This window comes from Podarcis muralis, chromosome 8 (assembly GCF_964188315.1).
Source record: "Podarcis muralis chromosome 8, rPodMur119.hap1.1, whole genome shotgun sequence".
Classification (NCBI taxonomy): Eukaryota; Metazoa; Chordata; class Lepidosauria; order Squamata; family Lacertidae; genus Podarcis; species Podarcis muralis.
Genome location: NC_135662.1, coordinates 62624357 through 62645316, shown reverse-complemented (window position 1 = coordinate 62645316; position 20960 = coordinate 62624357). Strand labels below are relative to the sequence as shown.

The window sequence follows — 20960 nt, the reverse complement described above, 5'->3', positions numbered from 1 at the left end:
TCTCCTTTCCTCCTAAAGGAGCGCAGGATGGCAAGCATCAAGCGATAAAACGATATAAACATCTTTAAAGCATACAGTATTACAGTTTAAAAATGTTAAATGCATCAGTTAAACATTGCAATCACCTAAACCCTTAATAACCAAACCTCTCTTGGAGCTCAGAATTGTATAACTCACAGAGCCCTTGTTCACTGATAAAGCAGCCCCTCTCAGTAGCAGCTGGTAGGGCAAGAGAAGAATGGAACAGTGTTGCTTAACTGGCTTCGAAATGGGGACGCCACTGCCAGTAACCAAGAGGGAGGCAGCAGAGAGGGTGTGGTGAGTTGGCTTCGTTGCTATGACCTCCCCTCTCCCCTTCTCCCTCTGCTACATGACCCATCTTTGTCAGACTTTCCCCTAGCCATGACCACCATAACTGGGTGCCCCATTCCTCCATGCTTTTCCTGTCCAAAGCAGTTCCATGGTCCCAACCTGATTCTTCAAGGGGAGGAACCTCTCAAACAGCATCTCTGTCTTTTCTGTCTGTTTCAGTTTATTGGCTCTCATCCAGCCCATCCTCCTTGGTTCTCTGCCAAAAGATGCTGATTTTTCCATCGCCACAGAGCATGTTTAAGAGCCCGTTGGGTGTACTCTCCCTAAGGGTGTTGGTACTTGACGCTCACCTGTTTCCGTGGAAAGTTATCAAGGAGAATAATCTCATCCTGAACACTCTTCTCAAACTGCTCAATGTAAGGGCGAGTCTCTTCCTCGTCGCCTTCCTCACAAACTCCACTTGTCTTGGTAAAGCCAGAAGGCCACGCAGAATCTAAAGCGTCTTCATCTGGTTTTTCTAGAAAAATAAAGAATGCAGTAGATTCTTTTTACCGGGAAGAATTCTCTCCCTTGCAATTTATAGTTCTAAGATACTGTTCAGATCCAACAAGCTGCAGTACACGACAAAAGAAGTTTGATTCTAAAATGTCGCTGTAGGAATGTTATGGATGTATACAGTGGTGCAGCAAAAAGAATGGTAACACCTTGTCGCGTTGACTCATTAGTATCATGTCTGGCACAGTCATTTGACTCAAACTTCCAAGCAACCAGCAAAGACAAGAAAAGGGCACATAAACATGTGGAGTGGAACAATGAAGTTTCAGCATGTCTTTCAGCGATGGATGAGTGAATCTGTCAATTTCAGTTTCTCTCTGTTTCTCTTTTTCCCCAATCTTAAATTTGACTTTCCGCATTCCATATCTACATACTCATTTCTGTATACAATTTCCCCTAACAGAATTCATTTCTGTATGTTATTTTCACCCAGTGCTTTTTTTTTTCTGGGGGGACGCAGGGGTATACATACCCCTAAACATTTTGTGAATCTAAGTTTGGCCTCATTGAGGGGCAGTATTTCAATATGAGTAGGAAAATGAGAGTACCTCTAAACATTTTGTTAGAAAAAAGCACTGTTCTCACCAATAGATAACTTTATATGCACACTTTACCCTAGTATTTCTTACTTGGTCCACCTTTAAATGCAGGCTGATGCAGAATTCTTGTCTGCAAGGTCATTAAAGTCCTGTGCTTGGACCAAAGCAATAGGCAAAAATTCAAGTCCTTTTGGGCAATAGCAAAAGTAGAAATGAAACAAAATAGTCTTGTTTCATCCCAGCATTAATATATATTGATTCTTCTCACTGCTACAAGCATATGCTGGCATTTTGCAGGACTTTTGGATTACAACACTACATACTCTTCTGCAAATCATACCATGACTTTTGTTCTGATACTTACAGAAGTTTAAGTCACAAATAATCAAGAGGATTCTTTTGCTCATTTTCCCATATTAGGATCACTAAAAGATGACAGCGACCAGTTTGTTCACATCTCGCTTCATCTGGGTTACATGAAGAGAAATCCATGTTTTTAGATTTGTCTACTCTCTCCCCCCCCCCCCCACTTTGTGGGAAAACGTCACATCTAAGTTTTTTGCCTTCCACACGTTCAGACACAGAACTGACTCCAATATCTACATCTTATATACATTTTAACTTTTGCGTGCTGAGGTCCCCCAAAACCCCTACCCCAATAACTCAGACATCACACATAATTTTTGTTTAAGGTTTTTGGCATAATTTTGGCCACAACTTTATTTGCATACAAATTGAGAGTGGTTGCTTAGGCATTGGTTATGACTATCTGTCACCCCCCGCCATGGGGGACAGCACTGACTCCCTAGTCAGTCTCGGAGGAGCACGGGACAGAGTCAGCTGGAGCTGCGTCACAGGCCCTCAGCTACTCCGCGCATGTTCCTTGAAGCTTACGCGGCCCGCACCCTGCCGTCAGGGTTTGGACGAAGGGGATGGTAAGCTTCAGAATTCCTTTAACGGAATACCCATCAGCAGCAGCATTGGAGGGGCAGGCACAGCCAATCCATACCCCTCCACCAACCAATTTTAACCAATGCCTAACCGCCAACCTTACAAGTTGTGACGATTTGCTAAGCAGTAGGCAAAACCCAAAAGGCACGCACTAATCAGCCAATTGGACAAATTCCTACTGGGCCCCCGCACCAATGCGAACGACCCCATGACAGGCAGAGCAAGGTCAAAGCGGAAGCCCAATCAAGGGAGGGCGGGCGGGAGATCCGATGTCCACAGCGAAAGAGAAAGAGAAAGCTGTGGACCTTGCATATATAAGGGCATTGATCCCACCCCTAAATTGGCAACATCAAATTTACCCCAGTAACAGCTTCATCCAATCTGCTCCAGGCCATTGCCATCAATGGCCTGGTCACTAACTGGGGGTTTTGTTTGGCCCCATCCGCAACACGTGCTCTCTCTTTTTTAAGAGAACACGCTTTGCCCAGTTAACATTGTTCAGCGATTTCTGAGTACCAAAGCTGTGCTGAAACCCTACCACCAAGGGATATGGAGCTTTTTAATCTGATATATTTTGAATTCCAGGTGTTCTGATTTCTCATAAATAAACCAGTTTTGTCTGCTGCACTAATTTTCCTCCAAATGTATACACTCTTTAACTGCCTATGCACTTAAGACTGTTGTCCTGTAGCCCCTTACCTGGGAGTAATTTCCACTGAACTCAGTGAAATTTACTTTTGATTATGCATATATAGGCTTGTACTTTGAACATTATTTTGTGCTATACACGATTGGTAAATGGATATATTGGTAATATAGGACAGATGCCTAGAGGGCAGAAATAAAATATTAAATATTCAGTATTAAGTGATAATTTTGAGTGGTGGCAGCAATGACTATCATTTTATGATTTTTTAAATCAGGGAATTGTCTGAGAGTGCAAAATTAAGAGGCTGGCAAAAAAAGCAAAACACACACAAAATTGCTTGGCCTTTGGCTTTAACGCAGCATTACATTGTCTTAGTTTTCAGTATGGTTTAGGGGCCTGATGCATTTGTTGGATATCTTGTAAATATGGATTCATGTGCCTGCTTGCAATTATTTTGTGACCTATCTATCATTAATGATTTCTATGTAGAAATCATGAAAATTCACCTAGTCATAGGGCTTGGTCTCACACACATATGTTCATTTCTTGTTGACTACAACAGCAAGACATTATTTGCTGTTGAAGATGGACCACCACAGACCAAATTTGGGGGGCATCTCAAGCACACAGTTCTTTTTGGCAGGGACCATTCACACGTCCCCTCTCAGGTATCAAATGCAGAGTAGTTGGACAGAGCAAAGATGGGGAGCCTGTGGCCCTCCAGATCTTTTTGGACTTTAGCTCCCTTCAGCTCCAGCCACCATGGTCAACAGGCAGGACTAATGGGAGTTAAAGGTCTGCAACATCTGTAGGACCATAACTTCTTCCTACATCAGCAAGAGAAACTAAATGATGGTTGGGAAGTTGTGAACCAACTCTTAGTCCTTTATTATACATGAATGAGCCAAAAAGCAAACACAGTTCAAATATGTGAATGAAAGACGTTTACCATGTGACACCAGAATTCTATTCTCTTCATCTAGAAGAGTCATCAGTTTGTCATAGAGGAGTTTCTCATCCAACTTCACAGGCACTAAAACAAGAGAAGTAATGGAGGTCAGAAAAGTCTGGATAATTTCAAAAATTCTTTAAGTGCATATATAACATGGCACGTAATAAGCATTTAGAGTGCAAGCTTATGCATGGTTTCTGAGATTTAAGTCTCACTGTGTTCAGTGGAGCTTGTTCCCTTGTAAGTGTAGCTAGAGTTACACCTTTAACAACTCTCTTGGACACCAGCAACTTCCACATGGCTGGGAAGGGCAACAGCAATATTGGAAGTGAGACAGAATGGCCAACTCTCAATAACAATCTATTGCTGGGAGATGGAGTAGGGCAGGAATCAGTAATCCCCTTAAGAAGCAGAGCACCAGCTTGGACTACTGCAATGCACTCTATGTGGGGCTACTTTTGAAGTTGACTCAGAAACTACAGCTAATCCAGAATGCGGCAACTAAACTGGTGACTTGAAGTGGCCGCTGGGACCATATAACACCAGTCCTAGAGGATCTACACTGGGTCCCAGTACAATTCAAGTTTTGGTGCTGACCTTTAAAGCCCTAAACAGCCTGTATACCCGAAGGAGCATCTCCACCCCCTTTGTTCAGCCCGGACACTGAGATCCAGCTCTGAGGGCCTTCTCGCAGTTCCCTCACTGTGAGAAGAAGTTACAGGGAACCAGGTAGAGGGCCTTCTCAGTAGTTGCACCCTCCCTGTGGAATGCCCTCCCATCAGATGTCAAGGAGATTAAAAGCTACCCAACCTTTAGAAAACATCTGAAGGCAGCCTTGTATCAGGAAGTTTTTAATGTTTGACCTTTCATTATGTTTTTATTTGTGTTGGAAGCCACCCAGAGTGGCTTAGGCAACCCAACCAGATGGGCGGGGTATAAATAATAAAATTCTTATTATTATCATCATCATGCTCATTAGACCAAGCTCCAGCACAGCTGGGAGTAAGGTGGAGGTGACAGGGTCAGGTTTACTAGTTGATCAGACCCATAAGCAAACCAGATGTGGGAGTTTTATAAATGTTAGGTATAAGGTAAGGGTAGCCAATGTGGTGCTCTCCCAATGTTGCTGGGCAACCATCATCTTCGATTATTGGCCAAGCCAGCAGGGTTTAATGCCATCCAGTGGAACAACATCCAGGCAGCTCCAGATTGGCTTCCCCTGATATGAGGGGCTTCTTCATCTGGTCACCTTGCCATTTCCTTTCTTGGGCAGAACTGGGTGGAGATGCACAGGCTCACCTCTCCACCCCTGAAAGTAAGATCTGCTATAGACTTGACTCCCTGGGGGGTTCCCATTTGGATTTTTTTGATTGCTACATCCCAGAAGCAGTGCAATATATAAATGGGTTATGAGCAAAGAATATGTTTTAAAAAGAAAGATCCAAGGTTAAAAAGGCTAAACCACCCCTTGCATATCTTTTCACATGTTTAAACTTCCAGAGCAAGGGAAGAGAGCGGAGGAGAGGGAGAAGAGAAGCAGGGGTGATGGAAGGAGGAAACATGTATCATAAATTGGGCTTTTCAAAAATAAAACTGTGTCTTCTGGACACATCTTATGCAAAGCTCTCTTTTCCAATCTGTGGCCTCATGCTGATCAAAGTAATTATGTCTGGAATAAAGAAAAGCTCAGTCTTGTGCTGTGGTTCTGTAGATCTTAACCAACCTGGGGCTGCCTGCCGTGGCTGACATACCCTTAGTAAATTGGACTTTCACATGGCTTTCAAGTGACAGTTGTGCCAGAGACATGGTAAGAGAAATTCAAAAAGACAGCCATTTAGATACAGCTCCCCGAAACACAGGGAGACCTAATATATTAAGTCAAACAAAAGGAACAAATTGGACGGACTTTTCTAAGGGCTTTTGTCTGTTCCACATAACAACCCAAGGGAATGTTTAATATTCATCTTACATTGTTCAGTCTCCCATTCCAACAGGCTGCGGACACCAAGTTGATAATATTTGAATGGGTCTTTGATAACATTCCTGGAAGATTTAGGGTGTTTATTGTATTAAGTCTCTGTGTATTTGCACATTTTGTGGCAAGATAGACTGACAGACCTTTGAACCATATGGCTTGCTTCACTGTGAGGGAAGATCATGGCTTTCAAAGGTCCATCTGTCACATTCAGATATCAAGGGCACATACAGTGGCGGCCTTGAGTTATACCACAACAAGGGAAATTCCCGCCCTTGGAGGTTTATAAAGGCAAGTTCTGAACATCTTTAGGGTGGCATTTCTTGCTCTCTGTTAAGCTGGTAGAGATATGGTTCAGCTGGATTTAAATTGATAATTGAATTGTGTCCTGGAATGGCAAGGAAAGGTCACGTGGAACCTGTTCACAAGAACAAATTGGCCTAAGCCTCTGCATGTCAACTTGAAAACACTGGCCATTTTGTTCCTTCTGTTTCACATCACCCTTTATTATATGCCCAAGGAATGGAAATACTGTGTGCTTGTGTGTCTGCATATAAGTTAACAGGCACATCCTTGACTGATGGATTTGAAGACTGGCTACAGGGAAGTTTGGGGTGTGCTGAAGGAAGGATCTCTTGCTGCAAATTATTGTATAAGGGCAGCAACTGGTAGAAATCAAGAAGTAGTACCTTTATAACAAGGGTGGGCCTCCAACAAGACAGTCAGTGATGGAAGTCCAAATGTTTCACACCCACTTTTTGCATTATCCATCTTAATTGTGTGTCATTTGGTTGACCGTAGAAGCGAGTTATTGAGTTTGGAATGGGAAGAGATTTTCTTTCAGCTTTCCTCATATAGGTAGCAATTCAATCTAGTGGTACAATCCAACCCTAGATCCTCCAGAATGAACAAGTTAGGATGTGGCAGATCTCTGGCTCAACCAGCAGTTTCCTAGGTCAACCAGGCTACACCAGTATAAGCCCTCAAAACCAGCTCAGCATAACTACCTTATCCCAGCTGAGCTGGGGAAAGCCAGCTGAACCAGGAATGGCAGAACACACACTGGAAAATGGGCATTCTTGGGGAGTGATTGGTCAGTGATTGGTCGGGGCAGGACTTATGCTGGATCCTAACTCCATTCCGCTGAGTCAAGTGACCTGGCAACCTAGCTGAAATTACCGTACACTGGCAAAAGGGTGATAAAGGCTTGTTTTCCCTCTGGCAGGTTTAGGTCATTTCAGCTGACAGTATCCCTCTTGAGAGTCCCATGGACTGCAAGAAGATCAAACGCATCCATTCTTAAGGAAATCAGCCCTGAGTGCTCACTGGAGGGACAGATCGTGAAGCTGAGGCTCCAATACTTTGGCCACCTCATGAGAAGAAAAGACTCCCTGGAAAAGACCCTGATGTTGGGAAAGATGGAGGGCACAAGGAGAAGGGGATGACAGAGGACGAGATGGTTGGACAGGGTTCTCGAAGCTACAAACATGAGTCTGACCAAACTGTGGGAGACAGTGGAAGACAGGAGTGCCTGGCGTGCTCTGGTCCATGGGGTCACAAAGAGTCGGACACGACTAAATGACTAAACAACAACAACATCCCTGCTGTCTGAATGAAGTTCGGATTTGGCGTATTTTATGCCAGTTTAATTTAAGATGATGTAAGTTGTGCTTGCTTACTAGGTGTCTTTCCTGTACTTCCTCTGTGTGATCATATTTGTCTCTCATTCACACTGTTGTCTTTTTTTAAAGGGCAACATTTTTATTTAATGTCTCTAACCAAACCTGGATTACAAAAGGAAATTTCCAAACGAGAAAAACTAAGACACTTATTCTACCTGTTCTACATAACATCCCCCATCGCGAGATTTAAAATCTAGGAAAATACTTGATTGTTGTCTTTTCTCAACACAACCCTATTGTGAACCCACACAGCCAAAATAAGTTAGTTCTGCAGTAGTGTTATTCAAAGCCAGGCCTGCAGAAATTATACAATTTGCTATGCTAGTCTTGACCGGGTATTTTAAACATTTTTTAATTAACTCATATGCTTAGGTGGGTGTTTTTCCACTCTATACCTGCACTCATGAAACTCAGTTTTAAACACAACCTGTAAGCAGAATGCCAGGCCACACTGAGTTGCTTGTATCTGCCCGCTAACACACTGTCCTTCATCAAAGACTACCAAGGCTTTCCATCACATTTAGAGCGGCTAATACTTATAATTTAAATTGTAAGCTGGATATTTAAATGGAACCGAATTTGTGATCTTTGTCACCTCATTTCCATGAATGGGAAAGAATATTCTGACACAAAAATTACATACTTAATTCCACCTCACCTTCTTTGCTGACCTCCATCCCACACTGCCTTGGGTTTATTTCCTCATCCATCAGAGGGTCAAAGTAATTTCTGCTGCATTCATTTCCTGTGGAAAGTACATGAAGTAAGGGTCAGTGATTATTAGAAGCACATGAACCAAAATGTTAATTTTGAAATTTGACACCGGCACACAAGAGGGACATTTCTGCTACTACTTTATAAGATTTCTTAAAAAACAAGTCTTCTAAGCTGACTGGTTTCATAATTATCATCTAGGGAAAGGTCAGAAAAGGTAATTTTGGAAACAAGTTCAGTTTATGTTACTTTTGCTCAGAACCTAATGAGAAAATTCTCAAATGGAGATGATAGGTTGATAAAAAGAAAGAAAGAAACAAGCAAGCTACCTAAAACCTAATCCTAAACCAAAATTATTCTTGAGATGGGCTCTGAAAGTGACTGTTAAGGAGATTGTGTTTCACAGGTGACCCCCTTCAATTTTAACAGTTTTAAGTTTCACCACTGAGCTTTCAACATCTGGTGCATCCTTAATGCTATTGCCAGCCATGGAAGTGTTTAATTACAGAGGAGATGTTGCAAACGCTGCCTCATTAATCTGAACAGCAATTGTATTAACTTGGGCTCAGCATCCGCAGAATGATTTTGATGAAATAAAAGTACTCATTTAGCAGTTTCAATTTCCATAGCTAGCCATACAAAGTGCTGCAGGAACTAATGAAATTGATAAAAGGAAATACAGCTGCTGGCACACAATATTCTCTTTATGGGCTTCCATACTCTAGTCCTGCAAGAGGGCTCCTTGTGCCCAGAGGGGTTTTTAGCGGCGCAAGTGGAGAGCTGCACCTGATCCAGTCACGGAGATGGGCCACCACTGGTACACAGGGATACTGGCCATTAAGAAGGGATTTATTTGTACTAAACTCCTAGCAGCTTTCAGTGCTGACATCCGAGCAGGAACCCCCATTCGTGTAGAACAGTGATGGTCAAATCTGGTGTCAGTTGCCCTCCATTTCTAATTTTTCCAATCTTAAATTCAGTTCTCCACATTTCCACATCAGTTTGCAATCTTTAAATAAATAAATAAATCCTCATGGAAGAGTTTAGTGTGCATATTTCCTTATATGCACATTATTTGTAAAGCAAATTTGCCTAATAAATAGTTATGCAAAGCAATTTCCTCTAAAATACCGCATTTTTGTGTGATGTTATCACGAATACATACATTGCTTTGCAGAAAACACCCCAAAAATACACTACACTGCAATTATATTTTTAAGGGGGTGGGGGATTCCAAGAATCAAACATGTGACAGGGATAACATATCCAAGGCATACTGCAGCAATCCACAGTATATTTGTTTTAGTTTTTTTTTTTTTTTTTTTTTAAGTAATCCAGGCAGCAGCTCCTTTTCAGAGACTAAATGAAACTCTGATATGAAACTAGGTTTAATTTAGATTTCTGGACCAGCACACTTTGACTGTCAGGCTCTGTTCTTTCCATGCAGTAAGTACAAGACCTGAAAATTTGCTTTACCTTGAGGTCTCAATAAAGAAAAAATAAATGAGTTTCATTTTTGTTACTTTATCTGTCAACAACTACTAGGCTGGTATGAATCTTGGCAGTATGTAATCAAAGTCTTATGTACCGCAATAACAGAGCTAGTCTACCTTATTCAGTGTAATTGTTTTCCTCTAGCACAAAGCACTGTGAGAACATGCTCTTTTTCAGAGGTTGGCAGAATAATTCACTTGGGTGTTAAAAGAGAAAATGGTGAATGCATATCTATGGACGAGTTCTCCATCCCTATACATGGACTTGCAAACGCTGCATAAGAAACAGGCCTAGGATCCATCCTCAGCCAATCATGTTAAACTATACAGTGGTATCCCGCAAGACGAACGCCTCGCGAGATGAAAAACTCGCAAAACGAAAGGTTTTTTCGTTTTCGAGTTGCCTCGCAAGACGAATTTCCCTATGGGCTTGCTTCGCAAAACGAAGCTTGCCCCGGGGACAGTGGGTCTTCTCTTTTGAAGCAAGGGGCGGCGGGGAGATCGCTTCTCCCCACCGCCCCTTGCTTCAAAAGAGGTCTGCCCCCGGACCTCTTTTGAAGCAAGGGGCTGCGGGGAGATCGCTTCTCCCGGTGCTCCGAAGCGGGGTGGGGGGGCGGGAACACCTGCCCCAGCCGCCGGGCTTCGTAGCGCTGCTGCGAAGCCGGGCGGGGGGGCGGGAACACCTGCCCCAGCCACCCCGCTTCGGAACGCTGCTCCGAAGCGGGGTGGGGGGGGCGGGAACACCTGCCCCAGCCGCCGGGCTTCGTAGCGCTGCTGCGAAGCCGGGCGGGGGGCGGGAACACCTGCCCCAGCCACCCCGCTTCGGAACGCTGCTCCGAAGCGGGGTGGGGGGGGCAGGAACACCTGCCCCAGCCGCCGGGCTTCGTAGCGCTGCTGCGAAGCCGGGCGGGGGGCGGGAACACCTGCCCCAGCCACCCCGCTTCGGAACGCTGCTCCGAAGCGGGGTGGGGGGGCGGGAACACCTGCCCCAGCCGCCGGGCTTCGTAGCGCTGCTGCGAAGCCGGGCGGGGGGGCGGGAACACCTGCCCCAGCCACCCCGCTTCGGAACGCTGCTCCGAAGCGGGGTGGGGGGGCGGGAACACCTGCCCCAGCCGCCGGGCTTCGTAGCGCTGCTGCGAAGCCGGGCGGGAACACCTGCCCCAGCCACCCCGCTTCGGAACGCTGCTCCGAAGCGGGGTGGGGGGGCGGGAACACCTGCCCCAGCCGCCGGGCTTCGTAGCGCTGCTGCGAAGCCGGGCAGGGGGCGGGAACACCTGCCCCAGCCACCCCGCTTCGGAACGCTGCTCCGAAGCGGGGTGGGGGGGCGGGAACACCTGCCCCAGCCGCCGGGCTTCGTAGCGCTGCTGCGAAGCCGGGTGGGGGGCGGGAACACCTGCCCCAGCCACCCCGCTTCGGAACGCTGCTCCGAAGCGGGGTGGGGGGGCGGGAACACCTGCCCCAGCCGCCGCGCTTCGTAGCGCTGCTGCGAAGCCGGGCGGGGGGGGGGGGCGGGAACACCTTCTGAAGGCGGGCGGGGGGCGAAAGTCTTTGTCCCCCCTGCCTGCCTTCCCAGGGGCTTTTAAATCGCCCCGGACAGCGGAGAAGTCCTCCGCTGTCCCAGGGTTTTTTAAAATGCTGGGGGTGGGAAGAAAAGCCCTTGTCCCCCCCCCCCAGCCTTCAGAAGAGGTCCGGGGACAGTCTGTCCCCGGACCTGGTCTGAAGGCGGTTTCCCTAGGAACGCATTAATTGATTTTCAATGCATTCCTATGGGAAACCGTGCACCGCAAGACGAAAAAACCGCAAGACGAAGAGACTTGCGGAACGAATTAATTTCGTCTTGCGAGGCACCACTGTAGTATTCTTTTTAACCTATAGTGGTTTTTAGAAATAAGTAACAATCTGAATTAAAATGAAATACAGGCAATAGCATTGGGTTTCTTTGTTCAGCACCAAGAACCATGTGACCACCATTCTTTTGCACTTCCTCTTCCTTATCCAGCACCACATGTTCATCTGGAAAACTGCTCCTGAGCACATCTCACCAGATTCATGTGCAGAATGTCTATTTATATATTCAAGGGCTTCTAAATCATTTCACCGGTTGTACTGGAATGCAATGGGCAGCAGAATCCATACTCAACATCAGTTATGTGCTTTCTCACAAGATATTAGATGCAATGCAAGATTAGACAAAACCTCGTGTCTTGTCTCACTGAAACTCAAAGAAAGTCTTCATCACTCTTCTTGCATTATTCTACTGAGTCATGGGCTCAGTGACAGAACATCCACTTGGCATACAGAAGGTCGCAAGTTCAATCCCCAACATCTCAAAGAAGGGTTGAGAGAGACTCCCTGTCTCTCCCTCCCTGGAGAGCCACTGTCAGTCAGTGTGGACAATTCTGAAGTAGATGAACCAATGGGTCCTTACTCAGAGTAAGGCAGCTTCCTATGTCAGTTTCTGGTTATTCTGGTATCTAGCCAGACATAGATTTGATTAATATATTGAGAATTATTATATGATCATTGGAGTGTTCTAGCTACTGTTGACATAATATATATTTTTAAAACATCTGTTGCATTTGATTTGTAGTGTTTGTTTTATTGTAAGTCACCATGAGACTTTTGGTATAAGGGGATAAATGAAATAAAGTAAAGCAGAATACATTTTAGCATGCATTACCCAGCATTTATTGATTTAGTTTATGTTTGGGATAGTTATATCAACACCAGCAACACTGTGTTAAGGGGGAACAGGCGGGTGTTGACTTGAGAAGTAACCACTGAACTAGGAAGCTCCTATGAGCAGTGCTTGCTTATATCAATTGAAACTTGGAGCCTTGATAATGGAGAAAGCCATTTTTGGTGACACTCATACCTCACAGGTATGACTTAGGTATATGACTTAGGATTGTGTTTCAGGCAGGGACTGAGAAGACTCCTGGGCACCACACATTTTAGGGAAGCTTTAAACCGTTTGTCAGATGGTTTTATTAGAGCTGTTGCTCAGCACCAGAACCTCTTTTTCTCCTCCAACATGTAGAGGGGGGGGGGGGGAGGAAACTCTCAGAGTATGTGCAAAGCACTTTTGCCTTCTTGCTGAGTAACCATAAGATAACCATATGCATTTGGGAGAGGACAGCTTTCAGACCAGATACTTTATGCAGTTCCTAGAAAGGCTTGGCTTCAACACCTACATTAAAAAAACAACAACCAACAATTGATTATATGTTGATTGCCAAAGGTCTACTTTCTTTGAGGAAATGCTATGGAACCCAAGAAATGGTTCAGCAAATGAAGCCATTTTGATTTGTTGTTTGTTTCCTTAAAATTTTTAAATACACTAACATCTCTATTAAGCAAGCACCAAAAGCATTTTGCTAATTATGTGAATTCATGAATAGATTGGGAACTAATTACTTACTTGCTTTTGGAAATATGCGAAAGCATATAACATGCAAATGAAGAGGTCCACTGAGAAATTTGTGTTCTGCCTCTTTACACAACACATACAATCAGGCAGTTAAGCTAAATGCTAATACAGCATTAACATTACACAGAAGCAACTTTAGGAACACTTGCAAACGTTTTCTTTGATTTAGACCTGAGCTATTTGGCGCTTCCTGTACTTCTCGTTGGCTCAGAAGAAAGAAAACCAGAGCCTCGACTTAAAATGTGCTAAAAAAAAACAAGCAGTTTTGTTCTGGGTTCTGTTAAAAACCCTTTGTGATTGAGAAGAAACTTAAAAGTTTTATAATGGTCTGCTGAGTTGATTTATTAGGAAAAATTATATAAACTGCTTCTTCTTGGATATGGTATCTCCTCTCACATGATGGCTGAATACATGAAAGAGGGCTAGTTTTCTCTGGTGTTACTTGACAAGGTCTAAGGATCAACAAGCTAAGCTTTTCGGTTTGCATGGAACAAGCTGTTGAGAAAGACTGTGAAAACTTCTTAAGATAATTTCCATGAAAGGCAGGAGTTGCTTTCATCAATAATATTTCCAAGACGGCTTTCCATCTTACAGGACAATCCAGCAAGCCCTAATTCAATAGGGCTTACTCCAGGTAAGGGGGGTTAGGATTGCAGCCTTACTGTAGTTATTCCAATCAGTTCACACACTGATCTGGCAAAGATCCTTCTTCCATAGTGGAGTAGGTGCATGGAGATTCATCAAGTTTTAAGCATATAAGATTTAAGTTCTGATTTGTGCAAGAGTTAACCAGATTGTGGTTTTTATCTCATTTAAAAATCTAGTGGAAGAAGAAGAAGAAGAAGAAGAAGAAGAAGAAGAAGAAGCAGCAGCAGCAGCTCAATAAAACCATTCCATTGTGTTGGGAGAAGCAAAACAATAACCACATCCCAATCCAGATACCAATTGATCCAATTTATTTATTTGCTTATTTATTGTATTTACATCCCCCCTTTCTCTCCAAAGAGCTCAAGGTGATGTATATGGTTCTGGCCCTTCTTATTTAATCCTCACAACAACCCTGCAAGGTAGGTTAGGCTGAGAGACAGTGACTGACGCAAAGTCACTATGTGACCTTCATGGCCAAGTGGAGATTTGAACTCTGGTCTCCCAAGCCCAACGCTATAAGCACCACACCACGTTGGCTCCCCTTGCCCACTAGGCATGTCTGTCCCATTGGACATCCATGCATGGCCATAACATTTGAGAGGGCTTATGCACCCAACATCCAGTGTTTGTAGGTGTGCAAAGGCTAACTGACTTCCCTCATATAACCTGAGAATAGAGCAGTGAATTTGTGCAAGGGGGAAAATCACTTTGTTGAATGCACCTAATGCCTCATAATTCCTCTGCTTGGAAGGCTTGTGTATCAGGCAGAAGAAGGCTTTGCACCTCGCTCTTTACCTGGCCTGCTGGTTTTCCAGATGCAGGCAGATTCAGTGTGTTATGTACTGAGCTGAATAGGATACAAAAGGCAGCAGTCTGATTGGTCCTAGAACAATAGGATTCAGAATGCAGCAGTATTATTGGTCCTAGAACAATGCAGCAGTCTGATTGGTCCTAGAACAATGCAGCAGTCTGATTGGTCCTAGAACAATAGGATTCAGAATGTAGCAGTATTATGGGTCCTAGAACAATGCAGCAGTATGATTGGTCCGCAGGAGCCACCCAATCCAGCTCCAGGTGGAAGTGAATCCGCAACCTGATTGGCCTACAGGAGAATCCCAGAATTAGCCAATCACGTGCGGCCCATTGTGTAAATAACGTATATAAAACAGATATTTTGGGGGGAACATTCATTCCTCACTACTATGAGCTGAATAAAGAGCATGAAATCCACACTCAACTCCGAGTATATTTCATGGTGTGAGGCAGCTTTTAGACAGGTTATTCCCCAGATGCAACTGGGAGTGGTGCTGTCTCAGTGCTATGTGCCTATCTCCACATTTAGCTCTGCTTTGAAACTGTCACTGCTGACAGGTCCCGGATAATGTTCATGAGCATTAAGCAGATTCAATTCCCGTCTGTCTAGGATGGTTTGAACGTTCCTTCCCTATCCATGCTTCTCCCCTCCCTTTCCTCTCCTTGGAAAACTGACTGCATCTGCTCCTGTTTGCACATGTGATGCTGCACGCACAGTGTCGTTTTGTTGGCAATTCTTTTTTACTGCAGGCAGCAGAGGGCATTGTGCCAGTGTGAGACCTGCTGGCATTCCTGGGGAAATGCTGTGTGTTGAATGGCTCAGAAAACACTTGCTGGTGTGAACTGAGCCTGTTAATAAGCGCCATTCAATAATGCGGTTTTGATTCAGCCGTTTTAACTATTGGAATTTCAATCCATAAGGAACCAGACAGAAGCTGAGACATGCTTAAGGGCAAGGAATCCCTGTAACCAGTGCTATTTTTCTAGAAAAAGAGGTGCCGGAACTCACCATGAACACCTCCCTTGTTCTCTTAAAATGGCAATGGCGCCCACCTGATAGGTGCCGGAAAGGGGGGGGGGAGCCTGACTGTAACACAGTATCATATTGATGGGGGTGTGTAGATGTCATACCTTCCAACATTTCTCCAATGAAAATAGGAATGTCCCATTCCATCATGATAATTTTACTATTTATACCCCACACATCTTACTGGGTTGCCCCAACCACTCTGGGCGGCTTCCAACATATATAAAAACATTTTTAAAAAACCTTCCCTACACAGGATTGCCTTCAGATGGCTCGGAGGTCGGATAACTCCATACCCTCCAACATTTCTCCAATGAAAATAGGGGTGTCCTAAGGAAAAGTGGGACATTCCGGGAGCGAATCAGAAACTGGGATGGCTTCTCTCACTCAGCAGAGATGATGATAGAGGTGCAATGGCTAAGACTACAACTGAACATAGGCTTCCCCGGGAATTGTTGCTGGCATCTGTCCGTCTTGAGAGACATTGGATTGCACCTCCAGGGCTGAAGACAAACTGCTGCATTAACGGCACCAAAGTGACCTGCCCGGGCCCCAAGCCTGGGCAGTGTGTATGGAGGTCCTGGGCTGCCCAGACAACGAGATCCTCCCCCTCTCATCCTCACTGATGTGGTTCAAAGGAAAGCAGAGCAATATGTTCAGTGCCAGCAATGCACTTGGTGCCTACACTCTCACTCAATCACTGCTCCCCCCGGAAGCAAAAATTGCATTGGGTCCACTTGTCTAGCACCTTCATTTTCTAGTGCTCTGCTTCCCCGTGGGAATTTTTCTAGTTTTAAAAATACATCATTTCAAAACAAATTAATTCTTAGAATGCAAGTCAAATCAGGAAACGTGCAGGAGGTGGGGTGGAATATAGTACCTGTATAAAGTCAGTAATAAATGTTGGAAATGTAAAGAAAAAGAGGGAACATTTTACCATATGGGGTGGGAATGTAAAAAGGTGAAAAACTTCTGGGAGATGATACATAATGGGATAAAAAATGTTGAAATATACATTTGTAAAAAAACCAGAAGTATTTTTACTAGGCATTGTAGGGAGTGATATAAATAGAAAGGAATGTAAGCTCTTTTTATATGCAATAACAGCAGCAAGAATATTATTGGCCCAAAAATGGAAGCAAGGAGAGTTACCGACAATTGAAGAATGGAGGATGAAATTAATGGACTATGCAGAACTGGATAAACTAACAATTTCTAGTGCTCTGCTTCCCCGTGGGAATTTTTCTAGTTTTAAAAATACATAATTTCAAAACAAATTAATTCTTAGAATGCAAGTCAAATCAGGAAACGTGCAGGAGGTGGGGTGGAATATAGTACCTGTCAATTCAAAGCTATTATGCAGCTTTTTTCCAGGTGGTTCTCCTTATGAAATGGACATATTAATGCACAAATCTCATCGGGCATGCTGAAATTCAGAGCATGGCTGGAAGCAGAGATGGAAGAAATTCATGGCCCTCTGGGTCTGGCTGGACTCCCATCAGCTTTGACAGATGGCCTGCTGACTAGGGATGATGGGAAATGAAGTCCAGCAACACCTGGGCGGCCACAGGTTTCCCACCCTTGGCCTAAGGGCAGGTGACCCAGCCACTGTGCTGCTGCTAAGTGGGTCTGGGTTTGATCAGTACCAGGATGGAGACCACCTGTGAACCCTATGCAAGCTGTTCCTTGACGGAAGAAAGGTAAGACTAAAGAAGACTAAAGAAATGAACACAGAAACAATATGGCAATTAGTAGGGTTCCCATATTTCAAAAAGTAAAATTCCTGACACCCGCAAAGTTGTTGAGGGTTTTTTAAGAAAAATTGTTGAGATTTTTCAGGAGAAACCTACCCCCAAAATAGTGATTTTAAGCTTTTTGAGCTGTTTCCGCTGCTTTTTCCATCACATTGCCATACACCCGGGTTTCCCCTGACATATTGCCATTCCAGCAAAATTCCCCCATGACGCCATTTTTACACCCAGGAACCAGGACATGTCAGGAATTTTCCTGACATATGGCAAGCCTAAATTACAGAGGTAAGACAATGCTAAGCATTAAATAATCTTGGAAACTTAAATACAAGGGCCTCATACTAAAGGAGATGTCACTGTTGTCACAACAACAAAATATTGTTGGCTTTCTTAGATTATAATACTGTGGTTATGATTTAATAGATAATAGTGCAGCAGAAGGGGAGAAGCAAAAACTTCATGGAAAACGGGGTGGGAAGTTGATAAAAATAAGAGAAATGACGAAACAGTGTTTTGATTGTATATGTTAAAAATATTGAAACTTAGTAAACTATACAGTGGTACAGTACCTCTACTTCTGAACGTGATCTGTTTTGGGGTGCCGTTTGCACCCTGAAAAGTCTGTAAGTAGAGCACCGCTACTGCCCATGCGCAAAGTGCAATAGAGCGCTTCTGTGCATGTGCAAAGTGCACAGATCGCTTCTGTGTGTGCATGCGAGGCGAACCCAGAAGTAAACACTTCCGGGTTTGCTGCGTTCGTAACCTGAAAAGCCGCAAAGTGAAGCAAACTTAACACGAGGTATGACTGTAATTGAAAAAAAGACTGTTGGCTTTCTATTACTATATTAGATGACTGGTGATAAGCTTTTGTAGACACAGAGGTAAAAAAAAACAGAATAAATTAAGGGGGAAATATAAAAACAGAATAAATTAAGGGGGAAATATTGGTTGACAGACAGCATTCAGGTGATAGCTGGGAAAGGATTACACGTGGTTGTTGCCTAATGAAAAAGCATTCCCTCTAATCTTGGAGCCAGCATTCTTGAATTCAGCGCTGTCTTAGTTTTAACGCAACATAAATATTAAGGCAAGACAGAAGAGGGCACTTTTCAATGAAGCTTATTCTGGCACTGATCACCATGCATTTCCCTAATAATTATGAACAGGATGTGAATATAAAAGGAGGAGAGGGAAGAAAGATCTTCAAACGTGTATATGTCAGATGTTTTCAGCAATCATTTTGCCCTCCCAGTTTTAGCATCCCAGGTTTCTATTGGAACGCATCAGGATGGAATGTCTCGTACACACCATGGAATGCACAGGTTAGATCAAGAGCATAACCACTGTCACTCAATCTGATGGTGATCAAGAGTGAAAGCTCACCTCTTGGTTCAGCTTGGGCTTGCAGCCTGAGTTTTTGTTGGTGAGCTGCAAGGGTGCTACCCGGCTTGTCACGTCTAATAACTTCCTCCTCTGAAGCCTGATATGCTGAAAGATCTGTGCTGCTGATGTTAAAAGCTGGATTTGCAATGCCTTCTGCTGCAACTCTCCCGTCTTTTCCTATTGGGAAGCAGGGGAGGGAAGAAGCAGCAAGGTCAGAGGAGAGACCGAAACAGTGACAAGCAGAAAATTCCTTCTAATAATTCCTTTTACTGAAAGACTTGAGAGTTATCAGCATCAAACGGCACCAAAACAGAATTAGGTTAAAATTAACTCTTTATATAAAAAGGAGAGGGGGGGAGAATAAATGATTAAAATAATTACAAATTGCACCCTGACAAGCAAGAGCAAAATTTTGCCCACAGCCATTTGTCTGTAATTAGTTAATTAATCCTTACACAAATTATGAGCAATAACTCATCAAGCAAGGCTCACCCATCAGAAATTCAGCCGACTTGGATTTCTTCTGCTTAGTTTGTTTCAGAGCCTTCTGCTGGAACTTCTGGAGGGAAATTGTTAAATGAATAAATTAGCTTAAGAACGAAGATTACCCTTTATGATCCACAACTAACACAGTATTTTAAATATGGGATGGCATTGAAATGTCATTTAATTTACATCTCCGCTAAGGGGTCAAACACTAATTGAACAACAGAGTGGAAGAATTAAATAAAAACAGGAGAAGGAAAGTTAAGACAAATGCCAAATGAAGGTCACATTAAAATACTTCCTTTTGTATTATTTTGTATTATAATTAAGACAAAGACTCTTCATCAAAGGAAAACTTGACCTTGGATTCACTATTCGGTGAACTGAACTGGGTATAGGGGGGAAACAGCATCAAGTGTTGTTTATAATGGTAAACACATTTTTATTTCTTCAGATTCCTGTTGCCAGTGCCAAAGAAGGTTATCACTTGTGTCCTCACAGTGTTTGTAAAAATTAGCAAAAGAAAAAGCAACATGCTGGTTTTTTGGTCACTTTACGCCAAACCATGAAAAACCAGAGGACAAGACTTATCTAGAGGACCAGATTTATCACAAATGCTCAAACTGTACTTAGAAGCAGCTCCTATGGAATATAAAAGTGTGCAGATGAGACTGGGCAATCCTCCCTCTGCTCGTGGCTGACTTCTGCACAATGTATCCCTTAATTCCATTTCTCTTTCTCAACCACCAGCCCTGCTGCTCTCCACTATCAAAAGTGAGCCCAGCTGGAAGAAAAGAGAAGCTGTGAAGATGGATTAGTTTGTTTGGCTTTCATCATTTATGGTCACCCATCTGTCTAGGAACTATTCAATACATACATGCAATCCCAAGGGCAGAGGGTGCAGGAACATTCACCTCTGCATCATTTTTGCTCTCAAGAGTGTACCCCCACCTCTGCTTAATATATGACTGGGGGGAAATCTGAGTTTAAGCAAATGGGCTTGCTGTCATCACTAGTACTTGGAGCCCAAAAGCTAGCTTCATCTTAAATCATGCATTAAATACACACACTTAAATTGTTTCAGGACAAAGTTTCAAAAGCTGGGGCAAACTTATGTGTGCCAAACTTTCTCAGTAATAAGTATCTGAGTCCTGAAGAATAGTCCTGAACCAAAAGTCCTGAAGAATAGTCCTGAACCAAAGAATTCACTTGAGAACTTTCAGCCAGCCACCATGTCTCAACCTGAAAATATAGGGATAATGTTACTGGCCTACCTTATAGAGTTCTTGCACAGATTGCTGGGATAATGTATGTGATTCATTTTGAACATTCTGAAGGGCTTTATAGGTGTTCAGAATGGCATTAGCAGGTCAACACTCAGAGCAAAAATCGTTATCAATTCTACAGAGCACTGGAAGTGGTTTGGACACACATTCACTGCATTTTAAGGCATTTGTGTAGTGAGCAGAGAATGTGCGTACCAACTAGTGGTGAGCTGAAAGCAGGAGTGAGGTGTCTTGAATCTTTGCTCGCCCAGTCCTCTTCTATGCCATCTTCCTCTCCCCAAGGTGGGAGCTGAGAGATTCTGTCAGGAGTCATC

The 20960-nt window shown here is 43.7% G+C and overlaps 1 protein-coding gene across 1 annotated transcript; it reads right to left on the bottom strand.

The window, feature by feature from the left end:
* Window positions 1-635: 635 nt before the first annotated feature.
* LOC144328646 (orofacial cleft 1 candidate gene 1 protein homolog) lies at window positions 636-19439 on the bottom strand (the record flags this gene model as incomplete). Its single annotated transcript, XM_077932626.1, has 5 exons — window positions 636-829; window positions 3956-4039; window positions 8274-8360; window positions 18875-19051; window positions 19367-19439. Coding segments are annotated over 5 exons (615 nt in total), but the record flags the coding sequence as incomplete, so codon positions are not given.
* Between the last annotated feature and the right edge of the window lie 1521 nt (window positions 19440-20960).